The 23,911-nt window shown below is 49.1% G+C and overlaps 1 protein-coding gene across 1 annotated transcript in view; it reads left to right on the forward strand.

The window, feature by feature from the left end:
* Positions 1-9,488, forward strand: part of LOC144762137 (solute carrier family 22 member 7-like) — a 184,249-nt gene extending 174,761 nt beyond the window's left edge. The window contains exon 10 of the mRNA XM_078647283.1: positions 6,371-9,488. Coding sequence (XP_078503409.1) covers positions 6,371-6,662 — 292 coding nt within the window. The 3' untranslated portion in view covers positions 6,663-9,488. The remainder of the gene's footprint in view (positions 1-6,370) is intronic.
* Positions 9,489-23,911: the final 14,423 nt, after the last annotated feature.

The raw sequence follows: 23,911 nt of genomic DNA on the forward strand, positions 1-23,911 counted from the left end.
GGCCGACTACCGGGGCTGTCACAGTCCGCAGGGGAACAGCCTCCGGGTAGCGGGTGGCGTGGTCCACTAGCACCAGGATGAATCGATGGCCTTGTTTTGTGCGCGGGTCCAGGGGCCCTACGATATCGATTCCGACCCTCTCGAACGGGGTGGTGACCACGGGAAAAGGTTGCAGGGGGGCTTTCAGTTTGCGGCCGCTCTTCCCACTGGCTTGGCACGTGGGGCAAGATCGGCAATGCTGGTGTACATTGTCCCTCATTTTGGGCCAGAAGAAGTGGGTCACCAGGCGGCTATAGGTTTTGTCTTGACCCAAGTGTCCTGCCAGGGGGACATCGTGGGCCAGGTTTAGCAGAAAGTCTCTAAAACGGAGGGGTACTACTAGGACTCGGCTGGCCCCCAGCTCCGCGATTCTTTGCTCACTGTACAGCAGATCATTGTCCCAGTAGACCCAGTGAGTTCCGGAGGTGTCCCCTGCGCTTTGGGCTAGCGCTTGCTGGCGGAGTCCCTCGAGGGAGGGACAGGTCTTTTGTTCTTGGCGAAATTGTTCTTGCGTGGGCCCCCCCTCTTGAGGCCACTGGTCGAGGTTAGCGAGGTCTGGAGGTTGAGCTGGTTCGGGGGGGACGTCACGGTCGGTGGTTTCGGCGGGGGCGACCGGAGGCGGTGGCGCCGGCCATTCGAGTTCCTCTGGGCGGGTGTTGGCACGGGCGGTCATGGACCGGGTGGTGACGCACGCCCAGTCCGGGACGCCCAGCATCCCCAGGTGCTCTTTTCGTTCGACTGCTGCCCACGGAGAGCTTTCCAGGTCATTACCCAGGAGGCAGTCTACGGGGGCATCATCTCGGACCGTCACCTTCAACATGCCGGAGACCCCTCCCCATTCGAAGGGGACGCAGGCCATCCGACACAGACTCTCTGAGTTATCGGCTGAACGTACAGGGCAGAGAATGTTTGGTAAGTATTGTTCGGGGGTCACCAGGTGACAGCGGACGGCTGTTACACTGGCCCCAGTGTCACGAAGGGCTTCAGCCCGGCGTCCATTGATGCCCACCCATTGGCTGTACTTCTGGGTGTTAGCGGGTAGGGGGACCCGCGGGACCATGTCTCTCCCCCCTAGGCAGGCGAGAGCCATGGCGGCTGGCTCCCATTCTTGGTGTTCCTGTTCATATTCTTCTTGTTCCTCTGAGATCCGTTCCTCCCCCAGAGCAGCAGCGGCTACTTGGCGGGGTCTTGGGCTCTGGTACTGGGGGCAGTTTGGGTCGTTTGCATAGTGTCCGACTCGTTGACATCGATGGCAGGTAATATTGGCTCGATGTCCCGGTCGCGCTGGGGTGCTGCCCCGGTTGGCCGGGGGGGTGGGGCTGGTAGTGGGGGTGACCGGAGCGTTGCTTCTTCCGCGTCCTTGGCCTCCACCTCCTCGGGGACGGTGCTGACCATTGTTGTTCCGGTTCTGTTCGGAGGACCCATTTCGACTCACTCTGGTGATCTCCCACCGGTCTGCTTCGGCTGCGAGCTGCCGGGGATCCGTTAACTTGCTGTCGAGGATGTGCTGGCGAAGTTCAATGAAGCAATTGTTCGACAGATGCTCCCATACCATAAGATTGAACAGTTGTTCGTAGGTTGTGACCTTGCTTCCTTTGATCCAGCCCTCGAAGGCTCGGCTAAAGTAATTGACATAGTCCACCCAAGTTGTACCTGGGATGCGGGTGCAGTCTCGGAACCTCTGACGGTACATCTCGGGTGTGAGGCCATAGCGGGTGAGGAGTGCAGCTTTCATATGGTCATAGGAGGTCATCTGCTGGTCCGGGAGTTGCAGCAGGGCGTCGCGGCCCTCATTGAGGAATCTCCCCCACAGACCGGCCCCCCAATCGCTTCTATCGATCCGGTGTGCAGTCATAGCGATTTCATAGGCCTTAAACCATTGCTGGATGTCGTCCTCTCGGAAGTATTCTCGAACGACATCCTTGGGGATGTGTACCTTCTTCTCTGTTGCCCCTGGAGTGTGGGGTTGCTCGGGCACCCCTGTTTCTTTATTCTGTTTGCGTAGGTCGATTTCAGCTAATTTCCGCTCATGTTCATATGCCAGTTTCTTTTCCTCGAGCTCCCTTTGTCTCTGTTTCTCCTCTCTTTCTTCTCGGAGACGCAGGTGCTCTAAGTTGATTTTCTGTTCGGCCAACTTTAGTTCAACGTCCATTTTGAGCCGGGCCATTTCCAGCTCGTGTAGTCGGGTTCTTTCTCGTTCCTGGATCTCGTCTGGCGAGAGACCCGTTCTTCGTTCTTCAGGGGCCATGGGGGTTTGTGCTGCGATGTCTTGATCGGGGGTTCCGGCAGCCCCGGTTTCTGCCCAAGATTCCAGGGCCTGCTTAAAGTCATCTTTGGTATTTAGTCCGGTGGTAGCGATACCTAATTCGATACAGAACTGTTTAAGTTCACGATGGCTGTACTCGCCCAATTTCTCCATCTGGAATTTCTCCGTTGATCCGCTGTCTTTAGTTGACATCGTGATTCGCCGTGGGGTGAGCTACTCTCTGTACGGTTTATGCGGTGATTCGGGTCCCGTCGCTGGCCACCAATGTTAGACGGACCGGGAGGGTCGGCCGAGGATACGGGGAGAGGTCTCCGGGGAGAGCCGTCTCCGGTGAATCGTACAGACAAGTAACTTCCCCCCCACAGACGGACACCACACAATGATAAAGTTCAACGATACTTTATAGACAATTCTTCAAGTACGGTAGAATGGCACAAGGAGGTCTGGACTCAGGGGTCCCCTCTATTCTGGTCTCTGTTTGGGAAAAGGGTAGCGGGACAGTCTTGTTACCAAAAAGATGGAAAATAGCTCTCAATCCTCGAGCTCGGTGGTGTAGATGAACGGGCCGCGGCGGAGCCAGCAGGTCCCGAGATGGATGAAGGAAGACGACGGTCCGCGGCAGAGCCAGCAGGTCCCGATGAAGGTGGTGGTTACAAACGGTCCGCGGCCACGCCAGCAGGTCCCGACGATGATGAAGGATAGGGTGGTTCCCAAAGCCGCGGCAGCGCCAGCAGGCAAGACGAGGGTGCACAAGACAGAGCTACGGCAGCGCCAGTAGTCCGTCAAGGATGAGTTCTTCTTTGCGTCTCTCGACTCCAAGATACAACTGCCCTCCTGCTCTGGAGCTGCCCCAGTTATAGGGCTGGTGTGCTTTGATGTCCGGACCCTCGCACTTGGAGGTCGGGAGGTCCGGGATGAGGGGGTTCAGACACCCAGCAGGGGGGTGGAGCCAGCGCCCGGGGAGGCGATGGGCGAGCGGCACTTGGCGGGGGAGAGCCATCGACACCTCCTACTCCCATTGACTGACCAAGTAGCCCGCTCACCTCCTGGGTGGATGTTGGTGCCGGAATGTCTGAGGCCTGGCCAGGCCCAGGGTTGAGGTCGATCGGGGGCCAGGCGGCCTCGTGGTGGAGTGTCCAAGATGGCGCCCAGTATGGGCGCGCAGGCCGGTAGTGGGTCGGCCTACGCGGTCAACAGGTTCGAGTGTAGGGGTCCCTGCGGGGACGGTGGACGTGCAATGGTGGTGTGTGGTACTTGCGTGGCTGGTTCGGGCCTGGTTGGGCCGGGGGAGAGCGGCCCTTCATGTGGCCTGTCCAACACCCCCCATCCCCCCAATGTCCCACGGGAGAAGCCAGGATTGAAAACATACCTGTAACAGCAAAGTACAAGCTTGAAGCATTCCTTCCACAGTCCACCTACCCATCCATCAACCCTTTCATCATTTCACCAATTGATCCACTCGACCTTTCATCCTCTGAGCTCTACACCACCGTTCTACCTACTCTCCTTTCTTTATTTCCCAATGTCTTTACTTCTCCCCCTTCCACAAATTGTTCCTTCTTTCCTTTACCCCTCATTCCTTGCTTCTCACATTGGCTAGTTAGGATCGGGTCCAGATAACAGAGGGGCAGATCATCCCACTGCCCCAACCCTCAGAGGGGCAGAATATCCCACTGCCCCAGCCCTCAGAGGGGCAGGTCACCCCACTGCCCCAACCCTCAGAGGGGCCGGTCATCCCACCGACCCAACCCTCAGAGAGGCAGGTCATTCCACTGCCCCAACCTTCAGAGGGGCATGTCGTCCCACTGCCCCAACCCTCGGAGTGGCAGGTCATCCCACTGCCCCAGCCCTCAGAAGGTCAGGTCATCCCACTGCCCCAACCCTCTGAGGGGCAGGTCGTCCCACTGCCCCAACCCTCTGAGGGGCAGGTCATCCCACTGCCCCAACCCTCAGAGGGCAAGGTCATCCCAGTGCCCCAGCCCTAAGAGGGTCAGGTCATCCCACTGACCCAGCCCTCTAAGGGGCAGATCATCCCACTGCCCCAACTCTCAGAGGGGTAGGTCGTCCCACTGCTCCAACCCTCGGAGTGGCAGGTCACCCCACTGTCCCAACCCTCAGAGGGCCAGGTCATCCCACTGCCCCAGCCCTCAGAAGGTCAGGTCATCCCACTGCCCCAACCCTCAGAGGGGCAGCTCATTCCACTGCCTCAACTCTGAGGGGCAGGTCATCCCACTGCCCCAGCCCGCAGAGGGTCAGGTCACCCCCCTGCCCCAACCCTCAGAGGGGGAGGTCATCCCACTGACCCAGCCCTCTGAGGGGCAGATCATCCCGCTGCCCCAATCCTCTGAGGGGTAGGTCATCCCACTGCCGCAACCCTCAGAGGCAGAAAGGGATGCTGCAAGTCGACAAGCTTTGCAACGAGGACAACCACCTGGAGCATTCATTGGGCTTCTAACCACATCAACCTGACCTATTCACATACCAGCAGGAAGAGTAATCATGGGATAAGTACCACTTGGGCGTAACTCTGCTAGCTTGAGGAAAGAGGGGCAGAGGCGACTGCCTGAGAGGCTCGTGTAAAGAAGCAGCCCTGCTCCCAGCTTTCGGTGTGATACCTGGATGAGACCAGTAGATGACTGTGCCCAAGAACCTCCACCAGTGAAGTGGGAGATGACCACCTCAAGAGAACACCCTTGCGTGTGCTCCAACCACAGGTTTGAACCTGCTCCATCCGGTGCAAGTACCGAGTGTGCCTCTTCAGGAGCGTCTGCGGAAAGGAGGGTTAGGGTCACTTAGGACCCAGAATGTTGCAGGCAGAGTTGAAAATCAGAGCTCCCTTCTAAGATGGCCGCCCTCTTAGTAGAATCATGACAAAAGAGGAAGACACGTCCCTGCTCCTTCTGAGAATGGATCGGCCATTTTACTGACCATTCTCCTGCGGAGCGCGCTTTCTTCTCTAGCCAGTTTAGGAGGCCACCCCTCGGCCGGACAGACTTCAGAGACTCTTTTGAAGAACGCTGCTGGGTCTAAACTAAAGCTGCCTCTTGTGAGAAGTTGGCCTGGCATATGATGTCCACTATTCTCGTGGGCACCTTGCACCAGTCCAAACGACCCTTATTGAGGGTAGGTTAAAGACAACCTTTATAGAAAGCTATCCTAGTGGTAGCTGTGTAGAGCAGCCTTCAGGCTAAGTCTTGAAGGAATGTAAAGCAGCTTGTTTTACCAGTCTATAATCTCTTGAATGACCGAATGAAAAGAGCACCACACCAGGTATATATAAATGGAAATAGTTTATTTAGGTATGTATTAATAAAAAAATCATGGCATTAAAAGCCTTAGTTTAAGCGTATGTTTGCAATGAAATCAGATGCACTCAGAATTAAAAACAATGGTGCACCGTCAAATCAAAATGTAAATAAACGCAGTATGTTGAAAGTATCTAAATAAACGCAGTATGTTGAAAGTATCTAAATAAACGCAGTATGTTGAAAGTATCTAAATAAACGCAGTATGTTGAAAGTATTTAACTTTGATTTGCCGGTGCAAAATTACAGGATCTGAGTGTCGACGTACACCAGTCTTGAGTAAAATAGCCAAATAGGCACCCTCGGAAAACAGTGTCTGGAATTTGACCTGATTTTTGAATGCACAAATGTGACAAGATAAGAACAAGATTTACCGCCCTGTTTACAGAGGAGCATGGCGCAGCGAGTGAAAAACATGAGCACTCATGTTAACTGCTCTTTAACAAAGAAAAAAGTAGTTCCTGAAACAGATCCTGAAATGGAGCATTGGAGTTACAATGTAATAGGTCCATGCTCTCGGGGAGGGATAAACACAGGAAGAGGCATGACAAATGCATGTCATGGACAAATGAGGAGAAAGAATATAAGATTGACGATGGAGACAGCAAATGGGAAGCCTAGGGGCGGGTTGAAGCCCATAAAGTATATACAACATGTCTCTTCGAGACAGCGCATACACTGTCTAGCTGAGACCTAACTAGGAATTTTCACTGTTTAGAATGTATTTTCCTAACATTCGTGTCTCTTCTATTTCCAACAGGAACAACACTGCCTTTCCCCACAGCCAACGTGATGGGCAAAATGGAATCTCCCTGACAGACATGTGCCAGGAAGAGGGTTTAGGCAGGAAGACAAGTCTGCCTGACAACCTCAGCCACAGCAAGGAGGCGGCTCACCCCAAAAGTGCATCCTGTGCCAACGGTGGCCTGCAGAGCCAGGCCACAGCCAGCAGCAGTGGTGGCCATCGGCCTGTGGGGGGCGCCCTTAGCGAGTGTGAACAGTCCTCCAGAAACCATGAAACCCCTGCAGAAAGGGCACCAGAGGACAAGTGACATCCAGAAGTGTGAACTGGGTGGCAGATGTGTTCAGCCACATCAAAGACACATCTAATGCACTTTCAGCAGCAACAAGACAGCTGCAAGCACTTGATATAACAGTTGAAGCGTCTACACCATATTCATCACAGATACAAAACAGACCTTCAAGACGGATGATCAGCTCGCCGCGGCTGTCCAAGCCCCCAAGCCCACCTTCACTACAGCCCCCCGCCCTCTTTAGTGCCTTCTAAATGTTATCGTTACATTTACCCCGCTCACTTCTTAGCAACATGTAAAGCTCTGCTGTGTCTGCTTAGGCCTGGAACTCAGTATAGAAAACATTTGTTACTTTTTGAGTATGATTTCTGATTTTTAGCAGGTGCTTTGAGCTGCATGAATTGAGGATGCATTGAGGAAATCTAAAATGTAAGGCATAATGCAGATTGGGAATTTCATAAGGTGCTCCGGGAAGCCATCTCCTGACCCATTATTACAGAACCTATAAATGGAGAGCATAAAACTGATGAGTGGAATGCCTAAATTAATCACAACCACTGGAACTTACTCTCGGCCGCATTCCAATCCATTGTTTTGAAGTGCGTCTGTGGTATTGCAGACATAAACGAATCATATGCAAATGAGGCTAGGCCTGACACACCAAGGACAGTCCACCCAGCCGAACCTGTCAGGAAATATTCCCTCTGGATCCATATTCAATTCTATGATAACAAAATAAAGCTGTGTAGTTACAATGGTGAAACTTGTTAGGACCGCCCAACTTCTTTATAACTCCTTTTTTTTTAATAAAGCAAAACAGGGAATGTAAAAACAAAAAAGGAACAAAGTGCAGTGCATTTCCAGATAGTCAGACATACATTAAGTAGATTGGTACAGTCTTTGGCAAGATGGTACATTAGTACAACCCTCTGAGGTAGTGGCACCAACAATTTAAAATAAAATAGACATTATTTCGTCACAAGATCTACAAGATGCGTGAGGTATTATCAAAGGGGGTGCCAATCAGTCCCATGCTTCCCAAATTCTCCTCCATTTTTGGCGACACCCTCTGCTCTTGTACACCAACCTCTCTGCCTGCATACACCAGTCCATATCGGACTCCCAGTCACAAAACTTGGGTTTGAGTAAGCCCTTCCAGGTTCTTGCTATGTTGCGTTTCGCTACCATACAGCCAAGGGAGACCCAAGCTATCTCGGCTCTAGAAAGATCAGTTGCTTTCCAGATATTAAGGAGACATAAAAGGGGCGAAACTTCGATGGGTTTGTGACAGGTCGACGCCCGACTTCTTTGTGCAAGCACTCAGCTCGTGTTTGAGTACAGATCAAGCTACCCCACCATGGCTTAAGTGTTGCTGGCTGCCATCATTAGGATGCCACCTCAGTCTGATGGCACAGCAAGCTAGCTCAGGACCCATCCCAGGGGGTGACCCTCCTCCTAAGGGAGCCTCACTGAAGCAGCACAAGAAGGGATGGTGCGAACGCATCAATTCAACTCAGTGCCACTGCAGACAGAGACCAACCATACACCTAACAGTCCTGGTCTCACCCCACAAGGAAGGTCCAGAGAATGCTGCCAGCTGGATGTATGACGTTACAATGCATACATTTACAACGCATACCTTTACAACGCATTGTTTACAACGCAACATCCATTACAACGCATTCCATTACAAAAATTTTTTTAAAAATACCTTTACAATGCATTCCATTACAACGCATACTACCTTTACAACGCATACCATTACAACGCATAACATTACATTGCATGTATGGTAAGTGTTGGATAGTGTAGGGGTAAAAATTACTATTATAACTCCAGGGGATGCAACAGTAGGGTAAGAGTTGGATAGTGTAGGGGTAAAAATTACTATTCTAACTGCAGGGGGTGCAACAGTAGGGTAAGTGTTGGATAGTGTGGGGGTAAAAATTACTATTCTAACTCCAGGGGGGGCAACAGTAGGGTAAGTGTTGGATAGTTTAAGGGTACTATGCGTTGTAATGTTATGCGTTGTAATGGTATGCGTTGTAATGACATGCGTTGTAGTGGTATGCGTTGTAGTGTCATGCGTTGTAATGGTTGCGTTGTAATGGCATGCGATGTAATGGATGCTTCGTTGTAAAAGTTTCATTGTAATGGTAGTGCGTTGTAAAAGTTGCGTTGTAAAGGTTGTTTCCCCTGCCAGCCCTGGCACCCTCTGAAAGGATTCCAAACAATATAAGCTAAAGGGGGAAGAAATGATCAGGCCGCCCCCCACTCAACGTATTATCAATAAACAATGGGCCTGATCACCAGACATTACACCCAAAGCTATATATCCAGCAATAGAGGGGTCACTATAAACTTTATAACTCCCTCACGGACTTAACTAAGTCCCTAAGCTGTGGTGTGTCCAAGTTCTAAAATGTTTATACCATCATAATCCACCCAATGTGCAGGAAAAGAAGTGTGGACATTGGGTGGATTATGACCCCTCCCTTTTGAAATGTGTTAAAATGAATATGGCCTACACTGAAATGATCATGACATTTGTTGAAACTAATATAGCATGGGTTGAAGTGAATATTGCATGTCTTGACATTTGAATTCCAGGGGTTGAAATGAATATGACACATGTTCAAATAAATGCAGCACTTGTTAAAATTAATATGGCTTATGTAAAAATTAATATGATGTACATTAAAATGATTATGAAACTTGTTGAAGATAATATAAAGCCTTGTGAGAATAATTGGGTATGGAATGAAAAAAATAAGATACGTTTTAAAAATGAATATGACCCATGTTTAAATGGCATGTATTGACATGATGATGACGTGGTCAGAAATAAAAGTGATGTTTTGAAATGTAGATTACAAGTGCTGAAATGTATGGCATGTGTAGGAAAGTATCACTTTTTGAATGTTTAGCCCCCACTTTTTGCCTGACTGACGTATCTGAACGTGCACTGGGTTCCGTCTAACCAGGTTCCCAGTGCTTGTGTTCTTTCCCAAAACTGTACCTTTGTTTCAAAAATTGGCACAACTCTGGCTGACATATTAATCCCTGGTAGAAGTTACCAGTTATACCAAGGTTCTTGTGACCAGAGAGGGTCTCTAAGGGCTGCAGCATGTACTACACCACCCTCAGCGACCCTCACCAACCACATGCACATGCCACTGCAGCCTGCATGTTTTGGTGCAACTAAAAGTGAAGAGTCGACCTGGCACACCTCCCTGTGTGCCAGGCCAATCAGCAAAGCAAGAGGCATAGGTCAGTCACCCCTACAGCAGGCCTTACAGCTCTAAGACAGGGTGCAGGAAACCTCACGTGAGGGTATAACTGCATGAGCACATATGCCCCTATGGTGTCCGAGTCCATTCTTAGACATTATAAGTGCACAGTGAAGCCATACAGAGTACATGGGCTGGGAGCTTGTCACAAGAAGTTCCACAGCTCCATGATGACTTCACCGAATCCCAAGATGTTTGGTACCAAACATCTCAGGTTAATAAACCCCCCAGGGTTGGATTAATTAGTCAGACCCTCTAGGATTTCGTGATTTCCCAATTTCGCGGTTTGCAGCGAAATCGGCACTTTTGTAAAAATGTAGCGATTTTTACAAAAGTGCCCGCGAAATTGGCACTTTTGCAGAAATGCCGCAATGTTTGCATAAGTGCCCGTGAAAAAGGTGGGGAGTGATTTGGATCAGTTTTGGGGAGGACGAGGATGAGTAAACCTAATGCAAATCAACAACCAAAGCAAACCTCTACTACCCTATGCAAATCAAAAAACATCAAAAAAACCTCTAGTAACACTCTGCAAATAAACAACCATGTTCAACGGATACATGGAATTCTAGGACCTTGAAAATAGGTCCCCAATTAAGAAAGTGCTTCAGCGTCATACTAAAGGTAGAAGGCGCTTCACAAATGCTGATAACGTAAAGTCCAGTCAGACAGATATTTATATTCTGTCGAGGTGCTGCCCACACCTTTCAGGGTAACGGCCTGATGAGGATGGTGGCAAGGGATAGCTCCCCCACGATACCACCCTGTGTAGTGTACTCAAGGGGGCACTAAGCCGGTGTAGACGCCTCCTGCACTGCCTTTGGGGCCACTAATGTCTAGTTGTCACTAACCACTTAGGTGCAGAACCCCTGACCGGTCTGCTGTGGCTGGTCCAGTATCGGGCCAGTGGAGCTAGTTATGTGCAAGAACAGCAGGGAGTAAGTGGTGGGCCTTCATGGAAAGGTAGTCATGGCGCCCCAAATATGTGCCAAATCCAGGCTGATATGTGGTGCATACCTTGTATTTCCACTTTGCGTGACCTTCCCAGTGGCCATGGCTAAGCCGGGTCCTCATGGTCACAGGTTCAAATCCCGGCGGGTCCACTCAGCCATTCATCTTTCTGAGGTCAATAAAATTAAACCACGGAGTTGGGTAACAATAAACATCTGTTATTCAGCGTCAGGATGCCCTTGGGTGAACGTTTGCTTTACAATACTTATGCTATGTTACTGGTGGACAACCCTCCTGTGCTCTGCTGGTTAATCCTTCATAAGGTGACTTTTCAACAGCTGCCTTGTCAGAGGGAGTAAGTCTGCCAGCATGGGGGGGTGGAAATGCGACCCTTGACTCTGTCACCAGGCAGGTCGCTCCCCTCACCCCCACGGAGCCTCCTGTGTGACCTGAGCAACGCTGCTGCTGTCGCCCATTGACCGGTATCTCGCCTGCTCTTAGATTTTATTTCAGTTCGCCTCTGTACTGCCTGCCTCGTTTTTCTTCTGACTAGTTCTCCGTGACCCACTGCTGGTATTTTGTGCCTGTTTTTCTCCCTTGTGGCCCCCTCTCTTGTTGTCCCTTGCCGTCTGTGACCCCCACCTGCTCCCCCCTTTAGCTTCCCACCGCTGCTCCCCTGCGGCCCGCCCCCCTCCAAACCCATTTTCCACCCCACTCCCGCCTCCCAGCTGCTCCTCCCTCCCACAGCCCCTCATATGGAGGCCTACGGCAAGCCCGTCTGCGCCCGTCCGTGCCTGGACCGCGCCCAGCGCCAGGACCCCTGGCCCCCTGCACACACCACGGAGCCCACCACCACTACGACTCCAGCACTCTTTACGCACTCAACGCCGGACGATCCCGCACCTGCTACCAGGTCACCCGGAAACGCACCCAAGGACCCTTCTCCTGCCGGAACTGCAGCTTCACCAGCATCCGGCCCGCCAACCCACCCAAAAAGGAACCCAAGTTCCTGAGATGCATCCAGCTCAACACCCGCTCCACCCGCAAACACTCTGTCGAACTTTGGGACCTACTCGACACCAACGCCCCAGACGTCGTCTTCCTGACAGAAACCTGGCTGAACCCCTCCTCGGCACCCGACATCGCCATAGCCATCCTGGAAGGCTACAAGATCACCCGCAAGGACCGCACCAACGGAGTAGGAGGAGGAATCGCCATCATCCACAGGAACACTCTCAAAGTCTCAACCAACACCGCCCACAGCCTCAGCACCGCCGAACACCTGCACTTCGAGATCCACACCAACCCCAACACCACCCTCAAAGGAACACTCATTTACAGACCCCCCGGACCCTGACCGCAGTTCAGCGATTCCATCGCCGACTTCATCAACACACACGCCCTCGCCTCCACAGACTACATCCTCCTCGGGGACCGGAACTTCCACTTCGAGAACAACAACGACACCAACTCCACCACCCTGATCGCTAACCTCGCTAACCTCGGACTCAGACAACTCGTCACAACACCCACCCACTCCGCTGGCAAACACGCTTGACCCCATCTTCTCAGCAAGCCTCCACGTCTTCTTCAACCACACCACCGAACTCCACTGGACCGACCACCGCTGCATCCACTTCACCTTCCGAAAACCCACCACACACCACCACACCCAACAGATGCCTCGCCGCAACTGGGGCAAGGTCACCGAGGACCAGCTTACCACCACCCTCGCCCAGAGCCCACCCGCAGACCCGACCAGTGGAGATACCTACCCACCTGACCAAGCTCCATTTTTGGCTGCAAGGTCGGTGAGTAAATTAGTAAGCAGGAGAGGTGAGTCCCCTCTCAATCCGAGCCACCCCTCAGGGCCGGAATGGCAGTAGTGGGCACCGGGCATTTCCCCAGTGGGCCAGAAGGGTGGAGGCCGTTTTTGCTGCTAGCTGCCAGTTTTGCAGCAGTCCTGCAACTTCGGCCCCTTGTAACAAATGCACAGCAGCGTTCCTGCCAGCCCCCCCCCCCCGCTCAGATACCAGTTGGATGTAATTACCAGGCTTGGCTGGTTTGCGATCCCAGTCCGGCCTGCCACCCCTACAGTGCCCTGAGCGGAAGTGACTCCCTCCTTTCATATTGTATTGGAGGATTCTAGCCAATAGGGTTAAGGATACGCCCTCTTCCCAAAGGGAGTTGACATACAAAGGGTGTAGTCACCCTAAAAGTAAGTAGCCCATTGGCTACTATCTTCTAACCCTTGTAGCCCCCTAAAGAGAGTGACTGCCATTCAGGTCCCGGGACTGAAGGACTGGACTTTTAAAAGAACCAGCGGTGCCAGGGAACAACACCTATAACCTTCATGGGATACCTGTTTCGGCGCACAAGTGACAGAGACACGGGACACTTCCTTCGGCGTCAAAGATCAGCGTTTATTTACTGCAGGGAAACAAGAGTCATTAGAAGTACATCGGCATGTAGGTTCTGCGAGTCTGCTTCAAATTGCATATGTAGTTCGCTCTCTTTTATACAAAATGTTGCCTTTGCACAACATGCGAACAAAAGATTACAATCCAGTTCCCACAGTAAACTTCCCAAGGGTCGCTTTCATGTTTTCAGAATCCCGGAACATAATTACAGTAGCAATGCCGGTTCCCAACTGTAAAAGCACATCTTCCCACCATTAGGCACACCCATTAGAGTTGTAAATGACCAAGAAGAAGAGACAAGAGCAGCTGCAAGGAAGTCAGACATGTGTAGAGAAAAGAGTGTGAGGGTAATATCGGAAGCATGATCGTAGGATCAAAGAGTTGAATTCTATCGCCTGTACGGCTGTCACAATAGACCGGCACGACCAGATTACCCTCAAGCTGAGCCATCTGCCTTCGCTGTGTCATTCCTCCGGCCATAAAGACGCATGAAAGGAATATGCGTCTTCCGCAAGGCTTGGGAAACAGAAGGTCAGGAGGCGAACAGTTACCTGCTCGCTGACTACTTGAGGGCAAGAAACAAAATGGGTGCCGTATCTAAAATGGAACCCGAGGGTTCAGATGAAGAACACGTAATATTAGGCGAACCCTATCAGGTAGTGTAGCGAAAATGCGTACACTTATCGAACTCACCATTTACGGTTCGTAGATACCAAACTCGTCCATATTCGAGAATGCCCAAAACGTCGTAATAATCTTTACGGAACCTCAGACGCTCCTTTTGCCCTCATGTAGGCAAGCACTAGTCGGAATCATAATCGATTTCGATATTCATCAGATCATTTAGATGCTGCTGATACATTATTCTATCCATCAATGCCTCTTTGGTGACAACTGGCTGTCTTATACACGTTGTAGCACAAAGGCCACATAAGGCAGGACCACATTGCACACAAAGACAACATGTGAATAGAAACATCACAACAACCCCTATGATCATCAGAATCTTCCAACCCCAAGTCGATATCAGGCCCCAAAACCATCCCAGAAGCGTCCAATTTCCTTCGTCCACGTGTATGGACTCCGAAATTTTGTGCAACTTAGAGATGGCTTGATAAGCCGTTGGAGCGTTATCAGGTATGAATATGCAGCAGCTCGAATGGATGACCTTACACACACCACCTCTATCTGCTAGAACAACGTCTAGAACCATACGGTTCTGTAACGTCATCAGTCTATCCGCCTGAAGCTCGGCTGTCAAATTACCAAGGGCACTTGCAGTTATGTTGGCAGTTGATTCTACTACACGAGTTAACTGCCTCAGGTTCCTGCTATTGACCATAGGGCCCCAAAACGGTAGGAAACCCTTAAAGAAGTCTCCTGCTTCTTGACCGGCAGTATCTTCTTTGTTGACAACACCTCTCACAACTCTAGTTCTGTGATAATCTGAGGCCACAGTGAAAGTCGGAGGCAAAAGATTTGCAATGTAGCAGGTACCCGAGAAGTCATGAGGTAACCACGTATAGGCTCGATCATAACATACAAAATAGGTACCCTTGGCAGTTAGGAAGACAGGGGATGAGAGCGTTGGTAAGACATATTTCTCAGTACACGCACTCTCCCCAAACTGAGCTCTCGGATTTCGACCGAGACCTTTTAGGCAGAAGTTACCAAGGTGAGGTACAATCCATATCGGTGATGAGCTTTTAAGCTGCCTATCACCCACTGATACACTATACTCAGCCTCACTTAGTTCCTTATATGCTCGCACCTCCTCCTCTGGGATAAGTGATGCGTCAAAAATATCTCTATCTAAATCAGCAATAGCTCTCGCCAGAGTCTTGTGGTACGGGCCAGGACCAAAGTTTGCTGAGCGTGGTTCTCGATGGGGGTAGGAATCTAGTGCGCTACGGAACATAGTTTGCAATGCTCGAGCTGACCCTTGGGAACTATAAGGCAGCACCAAGTACGGAATACCCTTATCCATGGTATGTGGCATTAACCCACACACCCAACAATTGGTAGTGTTTACCACTAACTGATGCTGATGCAAGAGTTGAATAAAGGAGTTGTTTCTAAATTCTGCACGTCTGGCTTGTTCGTGTTGAGGCAGAAGATGAAAGGAATGTGGAGAGACAGTTGAAACGAAATTTAGATCATGAGATGGAAGAGTAGGTATAGTAGAAGGCAGTAAGAATTGGGACCCGAAATATACTCCCCCTACCAGTAACATAGATATAGTCAGGAACAATATGAAAACCTGTAGCAAAAACCATTTTGTACGAAACATTTTATCTAATGCAGATCTTTGCGCCGACATTTTCTCTCTTTTCGACAGCTCAGACAATGACGATTCCATCCCCTAACGACCGTCCGCGACGTTCTTGACGCACTTCGTTCTGAGTAGCGATTATCAATTCCCAGGAGTTCCCAGAAATCGACAAAAGAAACCGACCTAGTGTCGATAGCTGCTAAACAGAAGGAAGTACCCGCACGGCCCTACGGCCAACCTGGATGATAGGTTCTAGCTAAATTGAACATTCAATTTATTATAATGTTCTTGGCTGTACGAAAAGGGAAAAAATATACAATATACAATGTCCACTATGTTCAGGGCAAGTGTGAAACCTAAAAACAAAAATCTTTTTATTAGTTTCTTGTACGTGGACGAAGAAAGTATCGGCTGCTCCCAGGGCGAGTCTGATCTTCAAATAGTGGATTGGACGGCAAATGAGTGTCCGATTGTTCAGATGACTGTTCAGCACTCGAATTTTCCAGGGTTGACGGAAAGGAAATTGTTTGAGGGGGATCAACAAGGGTGTCAGAGACAAGCTGAGCTTCGCTGAATGGGACAAAACGTTGTGGAACTTCGGTTTCAGATGAAGTAAAACCTCTTCTCATCCAGGTGTCCGACGGCAAAGGAAGCGGGACCTTCTTGGTGTGGGTAGCATGTACCCAGTGCTTCCGTCCCTCCAGCCGAACTGCTGTCCTCGTTGCTAGTTGCACCTGGTATGGTCCCACGAATCTCGGCTCAAGGTTCCGTTTTCGGCCGAAATTACGGACAAGGATCCAGTCCCCTGGTTGGAGCCGATGACCAGGACCCTCTGTTCGTGACGGCAGAGCCTCAAAGACCTGTTGATGAATCAAACTCAATTTAGCAGTCAGATCATGAAGATAATCAATCAACATTGGATATTCGATTCTATCAAACTCTTTAGGCCTTGGGACTCCCCATATATTAGCAGGACGACCGAACACAATCTCGTATGGGCTAAGCCCTACTCGTGAGTGTACAGTTGCCCTGGTCGATAGGAGAGCTAGGGGCAAAGCGTCGGGCCATGATAAACCAGTTGTTGCCTGAATTTTAGCCAATTTTAGTTTTAGGGTGCCATTGTATCCTTCCACCAAGCCCGCTGATTGTGGATGATTGGCACTATGAAATTTTTGATTTATACCGAGGCCACGACACACACTCTTCATCACACTTCCCACGAACTCACTTCCGTTGTCTGACCATACAACCCGAGGCATTCCATATCGGGGAAAATACTCCTTGAGCAAAATTTTTGCCGTGGATAAGGCAGTATTATCCTTAAGGGGGTAAGCCTCAATCCATCTGGAGAATGCACATACCACAACCAACACGTATTTCAAGTTGTTGCATCTCTCCATGTGGATGAAGTCCAACTGGATGACTTCGAAAGGGTACGTAGGAGGGGCAAAATGGCCAGGTGGAGTGGGAGTGCCCTTACCGGGATTGTGCATCAAACACACCATACAATTCTTAACCACTCTCTCTGCACACTTAGTAATCCCATCATTCTTCCATACATGAGACAACAACTTGCATATGCCTTTTGTGCTTATGTGTGCTGTACCATGGGCCATTGTAACAACAGCGAGCACATACGCATCTGGTAACATCCATCCCTGTTTTTCTGACAAATCAACCCAACATCCGTTCTCATCCAGCCTTCCCATGCTCTCTTTCCATTTAGTCTTTTCCGTCTCAGTGGCTTCATTCTGTATTCCCTTCACACTCTCAATCGTGTCTTCGCACATATTAGTCTCCGTTGGCCATCTCACTGAACTCGTAACATACATTCGATTCGTCAAATCTTTAGCTGTCTCTTTAGCCGTCTCATCAGCAAACGCATTACCACGACCCACATCATCCGTCACTTTCTGATGCGCACTACATTTGATTACGGCCACCTGTTTAGGCAATGTGAGTGCATCTAAAAGGTCATTCACAAGCTGACCATGCTGAATCTTCGTGCCATGCGACGTAAGGAATCCTCTTTCTCTCCACAATCGCCCAAAACTATGGGCCACACCAAACGCATACTGGCTATCTGTAAACACATTCACCCGTTTATCTTTAGACAACACACACGCTCTTGTCAAGGCGATCAGCTCAGCAGCCTGAGCCGAATTCTGACCCAATCTTGCGCTTTCTACAACCGTGCTCAATGTTACTACAGCATACGCAGTCGTCACATCACCATTTGGCAACTTAAAACAGGAACCATCCACATACAAAGTACCATCGGGATCTACCAATGGAGTATCTTTTAGGTCAATACGACCCTTTGTTTCCTCTTCAGTTCTTAGATAACAGTCATGTAGTGCTTCACCACTTGACTCCGTGTCGATCGGCAGCAATGTTGCTGGATTCAACACATTACATCGTTTTATCCGTATATGACTGGCCAGTAACGTTAACTCATATCCAGACAATCTTGCGCTCGTCAAATGTTGAGTCTTCGTTCGGTTTAAGAGAGTGTCAACTGCATGCGGGACCATCACCGTAAGCATATTATCCATGACCAGACCTGCGGACTGTCGAATGGATGCCGCAGCTGCCGCCGTTGCTCTTAAACAACTCGGCAAGGCTCTAGCTACTGGGTCTAAAGTCGAAGAAAAATAGGCACATGGGCGTTGTTTGCCACCAAAAGGTTGTGTCAGAACACTCAATGCACAACCATCCCTCTCGTGAACGTATAGTGTAAACGGCTTACTGTAGTCAGGAGTACCCAACACAGGAGCCGAACACAACGCATCACGCAATTCAGAAAAACCTTTCTGACACTCTTCAGTCCAAGGCAAAGGAGATGAAACATCCTTGCACGTAAGGGCTATCAATGGTTTCGCCAACAATGAAAAATTTGGAATCCATTGTCTGCAGTAGGACGTAATACCTAAAAAGGCACGAACATCTCTCTGGGTTTTTGGCGCAGTCATTCGGGAAATCGCTGCGATTCTCTCTGGGGTCAACCTTCTCCCTTCTTTTGTCAATAAGTGACCTAAATAGGTAACTTCTTGACAACAATATTGTAGCTTAGAAGGTGATACCTTGTGATGTAAGTCATGTAGGTAATGCAATAATGATACTGTAGTCGTTTTGCAAATAGCTTCTGTATCAGCTGCCACTAGCAGGTCGTCAACGTATTGAATCAAAGCCGCACCCGTCGGTAAAACAAAGGCATCAAGCTGACTTTTAAGTGCTTGACTGTAGATTGACGGACTCTCACAGTAGCCCTGTGGAGCGCGTTTTAGCCTAAAACTGCGACCACCTAATGCGAATCCGAATAGGTCTCTGCTTTCCTCAGCAATCGGGATACTAAAGAAAGCATTCTTTAGATCGATCACCGTGAACCAGGAGGCAGAGGCCGGAATCATTGTTAGTAAGGCCGTGATATCAGGGACCACGGGAAATTGTGGAATCACTATTTTATTTACTTCTCTCAAATCTATTACGAAGCGATACACAGGAGGTTTGGATGGGTCAGTTCGTTTCAAAATAGGCAATACAGGGCTATTACACACGTTTCCACGAGTTTCTTCAACAACACCTTTCTTAATTAGATCATGAACGATTGCTAACAGCGCTCGCTCACCATCAAGAGAGATACGATATTGAGGTGAACGTGGTAATCGCACATTTGGTTTCAATTGAATCACATAAGGTGGAATGTCTAACAGACCCACATCATTGGGACCTGTGGCCCATAGAGACGCAGGAAGGGAACTCAATTCCGGTGGGAATTTATCGATCGACAAGTACATAGGAGAGATCACTCTCCGACCTAATGTAAGCTCCACTCCTTCGGGAGAGCAATACAAAGTCGCATATAGTTGTTTCAACAAATCCAGACCCAAAAGATTCTCACCACAGCCGGTAGATAGAATCAGCGGAGCCTTCAGCTCACGAGGGCCAATCGTAAGGGGCAAAGGACTAGAGACGGGGTTGCTAACAGGGGCGCCAGAGAATCCAACAGAAACGTTCGTTAAGCCAGACAAAGGTGCGCCAGGGAGTTTCGAATGCATGATGGAACTTTTCGTCGCACCAGTGTCTAACAGAAAAGGCTCAACTACGCCCGATGTAGCCACTGCAACGTAAGGTCCACTCTGATCAACCGGAATTGATACTACTCCCTCTCTTTGTCGGTGGCTGTCCTAGTAATGGTCATTTGCAACAGTCTCATGTTCCACGTAATAATCGTCCACATTATATTGTGCAGATCGAACTGACCCCGCATTTCGCTGGTCAAAACAATTATTCGTATCTAATGGATTTTGAAGTCGCTCAATTTGATTTTGGGGGGCACCGCGACCTCTACCTCGTGATGCCTGTTGAGGACCACCACCACGGTTTCCTCGTGTTGACACACCATTTAGACGGTCACGTAAAACAGGACAATCATATTTTATGTGTCCCTCTCTTCTACAATATGCACACTGATTATACCCAAGTGAAGATCTATAGTCAGAGTTGTCAGAACGCGGCTGCATCCTATCGGGCTGTGCTCGCGGTCGATACTGCTGTTGTGAATCATTTTGGTTTGATCGTGGAGGATACGCTTGTTGCAACAAAACCTTCGTTTTGAGCTCCTTCGTTTTCTTATCTACACGATCACTTTCTTCCTTTTCCCTATTCTCATAGTATTGAGCCGTTGCTAATATCTGTGCAGTGGTTGAAACCGCCCATGCACTTTCTGAATTCTTCAATTTGTTGCATAGTTCAGGCAACAAATTCGACACGAACTTGTCGACAAATAACCGCTGGCCTCCCTCAGCGCCCATGTCCTGACCGCTGTGGTCGACAAACGCTTCCTCAAATCTTGTGAAGAAATCCGAGACACTCTCGTCTTTCTTTTGCTTACAAGCTGATAACTTATCCCAGTTCACCTTCATCGCTGGCATGAGAGTTTTCATGAGCGTAATGATTTTCTGAGGTAAATCCAAGACCAACTGCTCAGGCTTAACCCCACCGACTTGCAATGCATCAGCCGCTATCAGTGCAGCCCAATCACCACCTAACTCATTTGCGTGGTTTCCTTGACGAATTTTCGCCCAAACTGGTTGTGGTACAACATTACCAAACAACATGTCGATGTCGGCAAGGTTCATAACAGAAGCTTCCACCAATTGGGATAGCTCCTTATAATAACCAGCCGGATTCTTACGCGGATCAGGCAAGGATTGCTTCACTTGCAAAACTTCCGATCGTTTCCATGGGAGGTGAATCCACACTCTTCGAAAATGCGGTAAAACCGCAGGGTTAGCTTGCGGATCACCAGGCACCCAAAGTGGCGGAACCTCTCTCATAGGATACTGACCAGGAGCCGCTTTCCAATTCTCAGTGGCATCATCAAATGACACTCGAGAATGCACTGTGGATCTGAACGCTAACAAACGTTCCAAGGCACGTCGTACATCACCCCCTACAATCATACCGTTCGAAAAGTGACTCTGGAGTTCAGTTATATCGGGCGGTACGTTATCTAGATCATCGTTATACCATTCTTCCCTCAAAAAGTTACACATTTCTTCGAACACGAATCTCTGCGTAGGCTCATTAAACTGAGAAAACGTGTCGAAGACCACACGTGGAGTATAGTTAGCAGGGTGTCTTATCCATCTATGTGCCATAGTCACAAATGTCTCTTTTTCCCTTCCACTAGGGATCTGGCTCCGTCTCTGGGGAGTTTTGGAAAGATCAGACGGGAATAACTGACCAGAAAGCGGTGAATAAAGGGTAGCAACAGTGTTAGGGATACGATTACGAACAGAAGGAGAAGAAGAAAGAAGAGCAGGAGCAACAACATTAGAAGCGAAGGAAGGCATAGTAGAAACAGACAAGGTAGTCGGGGTAACAGGAATAACAGATCGAGGAGGTACAGGTACAGGGGCAGTAGGGACAGGGACAAGTGGTGGGACAAACGTAGGATTAACAACGGGCTGACCCGCAGCCACTGGAACAACGGGAGGAACAACAGGAGGAACTACAGGAGGAGCTACAGGAGCCGTGGCACCCTGTGCATAAGGAGGTGGCGATTTCATCAAATACGCTAACAAGGAATCCTCCTTCGAATCTTCTTCTTTTTTATCTAGACTAGTCGGTAAAACCGGATAACATTTATCTACACTCATATGATGTAGTCTAGTGGAAACTTCCATTTCTTTTTCTTCTTTTTCTCGCTTACATTGTTGTACAACTTGCATTATCGGAACAAACCCTTCTCTTAGATCCTTTTTAAGCTGTTTGATTTCTTTCTGCTTGGCCTCTTTACGCCACAGCCGAAAAGAATCAAACATAGCTGGCCTAGCTTTCTTTTGAAATAATTTAGCTTCAAGATTATCTAAAATCGTAAGTTCAAAACTTCCATGTGGTGGCCAACTAAGGACACCGTCTTTTTTTGTGTAACGGACCCAGTATTCATTATATATAATAGGGCCCACACCATGTCGACTGTAGAGCTCATATATCGGAGTTCCAACTGGAGGTATCGGACACGAGTCCTCCAACCGGGAATCTATTGCGCAACATTTGAAGATACCAAACAAACCACTATGGCTAGGCATCGTGCACACTAACCTAGTATTAAACTTCAAGGGTTACCGAAGTGCTAAATCTTCGTGTAAGACAAAACCCTCGGTTTTTGGCAATTGCAACTGTCAAATAAATACTAAGAACCACGACTAAGAACCACAAATGCAATGGAACCATGCAATACAACAAAGCCTTAAAAAAAGCTAAGCCAAAGCTCCAATGAGCTACAACAACAAAGCTTTAATAAGCTAACAACAAAGCTTCAAGAGCTGCAACAACAAAGCTTTAATAAGCTACAACAAAGCTTCAAGAAGCTAGAACAACCACTAAGGACTGGGAGCGACCCACAAATACTTAACTCAGAACTTCAATGGCGTCACCAGGAAGGCCCGTCTATCGTCTCGCTTGTGAAGACAGGTCGACAGTCAGGGCATCGGTCCGTCGTAGCCGTCAGGAGGCGGGAATCTTCGCAGGGAAAATCTTCGGGCCACTTATTTCGACAACAGGATCGATGAAGCGGGGTGCACCTTCCCTCGGAGATTTCACACGAAGTTCCTCACGATCGTCAGGCTTTGGACCGGTACCGCTGATGTCGCCCCACGTTGGGCGCCAACTGAAGGACTGGACTTTTAAAAGAACCAGCGGTGCCAGGGAACAACACCTATAACCTTCATGGGATACCTGTTTCGGCGCACAAGTGACAGAGACACGGGACACTTCCTTCGGCGTCAAAGATCAGCGTTTATTTACTGCAGGGAAACAAGAGTCATTAGAAGTACATCGGCATGTAGGTTCTGCGAGTCTGCTTCAAATTGCATATGTAGGTCGCTCTCTTTTATACAAAATGTTGCCTTTGCACAACATGCGAACAAAAGATTACAATCCAGTTCCCACAGTAAACTTCCCAAGGGTCGCTTTCATGTTTTCAGAATCCCGGAACATAATTACAGTAGCAATGCCGGTTCCCAACTGTAAAAGCACATCTTCCCACCATTAGGCACACCCATTAGAGTTGTAAATGACCAAGAAGAAGAGACAAGAGCAGCTGCAAGGAAGTCAGACATGTGTAGAGAAAAGAGTGTGAGGGTAATATCGGAAGCATGATCGTAGGATCAAAGAGTTGAATTCTATCGCCTGTACGGCTATCACAATAGACCGGCGCGACCAGATTACCCTCAAGCTGAGCCATCTGCCTTCGCTGTGTCATTCCTCCGGCCATAAAGACGCATGAAAGGAATATGCGTCTTCCGCAAGGCTTGGGAAACAGAAGGTCAGGAGGCGAACAGTTACCTGCTCGCTGACTACGTGAGGGCAAGAAACAAAATGGGTGCCGTATCTAAAATGGAACCCGAGGGTTCAGATGAAGAACACGTAATATTAGGCGAACCCTATCAGGTAGTGTAGCGAAAATGCGTACACTTATCGAACTCACCATTTACGGTTCGTAGATACCAAACTCGTCCATGTTCGGTAATGCCCAAAACGTCGTAATAATCTTTACGGAACCTCACGGGAGTCGCAGATGTATCTTAGGACACTGAAGTGGGGGTCAAAACTAGGCCATGGCAGATTTTTTACATCCGCCGACAGAATCGGAGGAGTTTGGTAATTCTGCATAACTCTTGAAATGTGGAATTACTGATAAATTCAGCTGGTGAAATTACTAAACAGGGCTGGAGGAGGGAGCAGTTCCTCTATGGTTAACAAGCATTGGTAAATGCATTTGGTTTCACCTATGTGATTAATAATAACTTTCTTTTTCTACGTTGAAGC

The sequence above is a fragment of the Lissotriton helveticus genome, chromosome 6 (genome assembly GCF_964261635.1).
Source record: "Lissotriton helveticus chromosome 6, aLisHel1.1, whole genome shotgun sequence".
Lineage (NCBI taxonomy): Eukaryota > Metazoa > Chordata > Amphibia > Caudata > Salamandridae > Lissotriton > Lissotriton helveticus.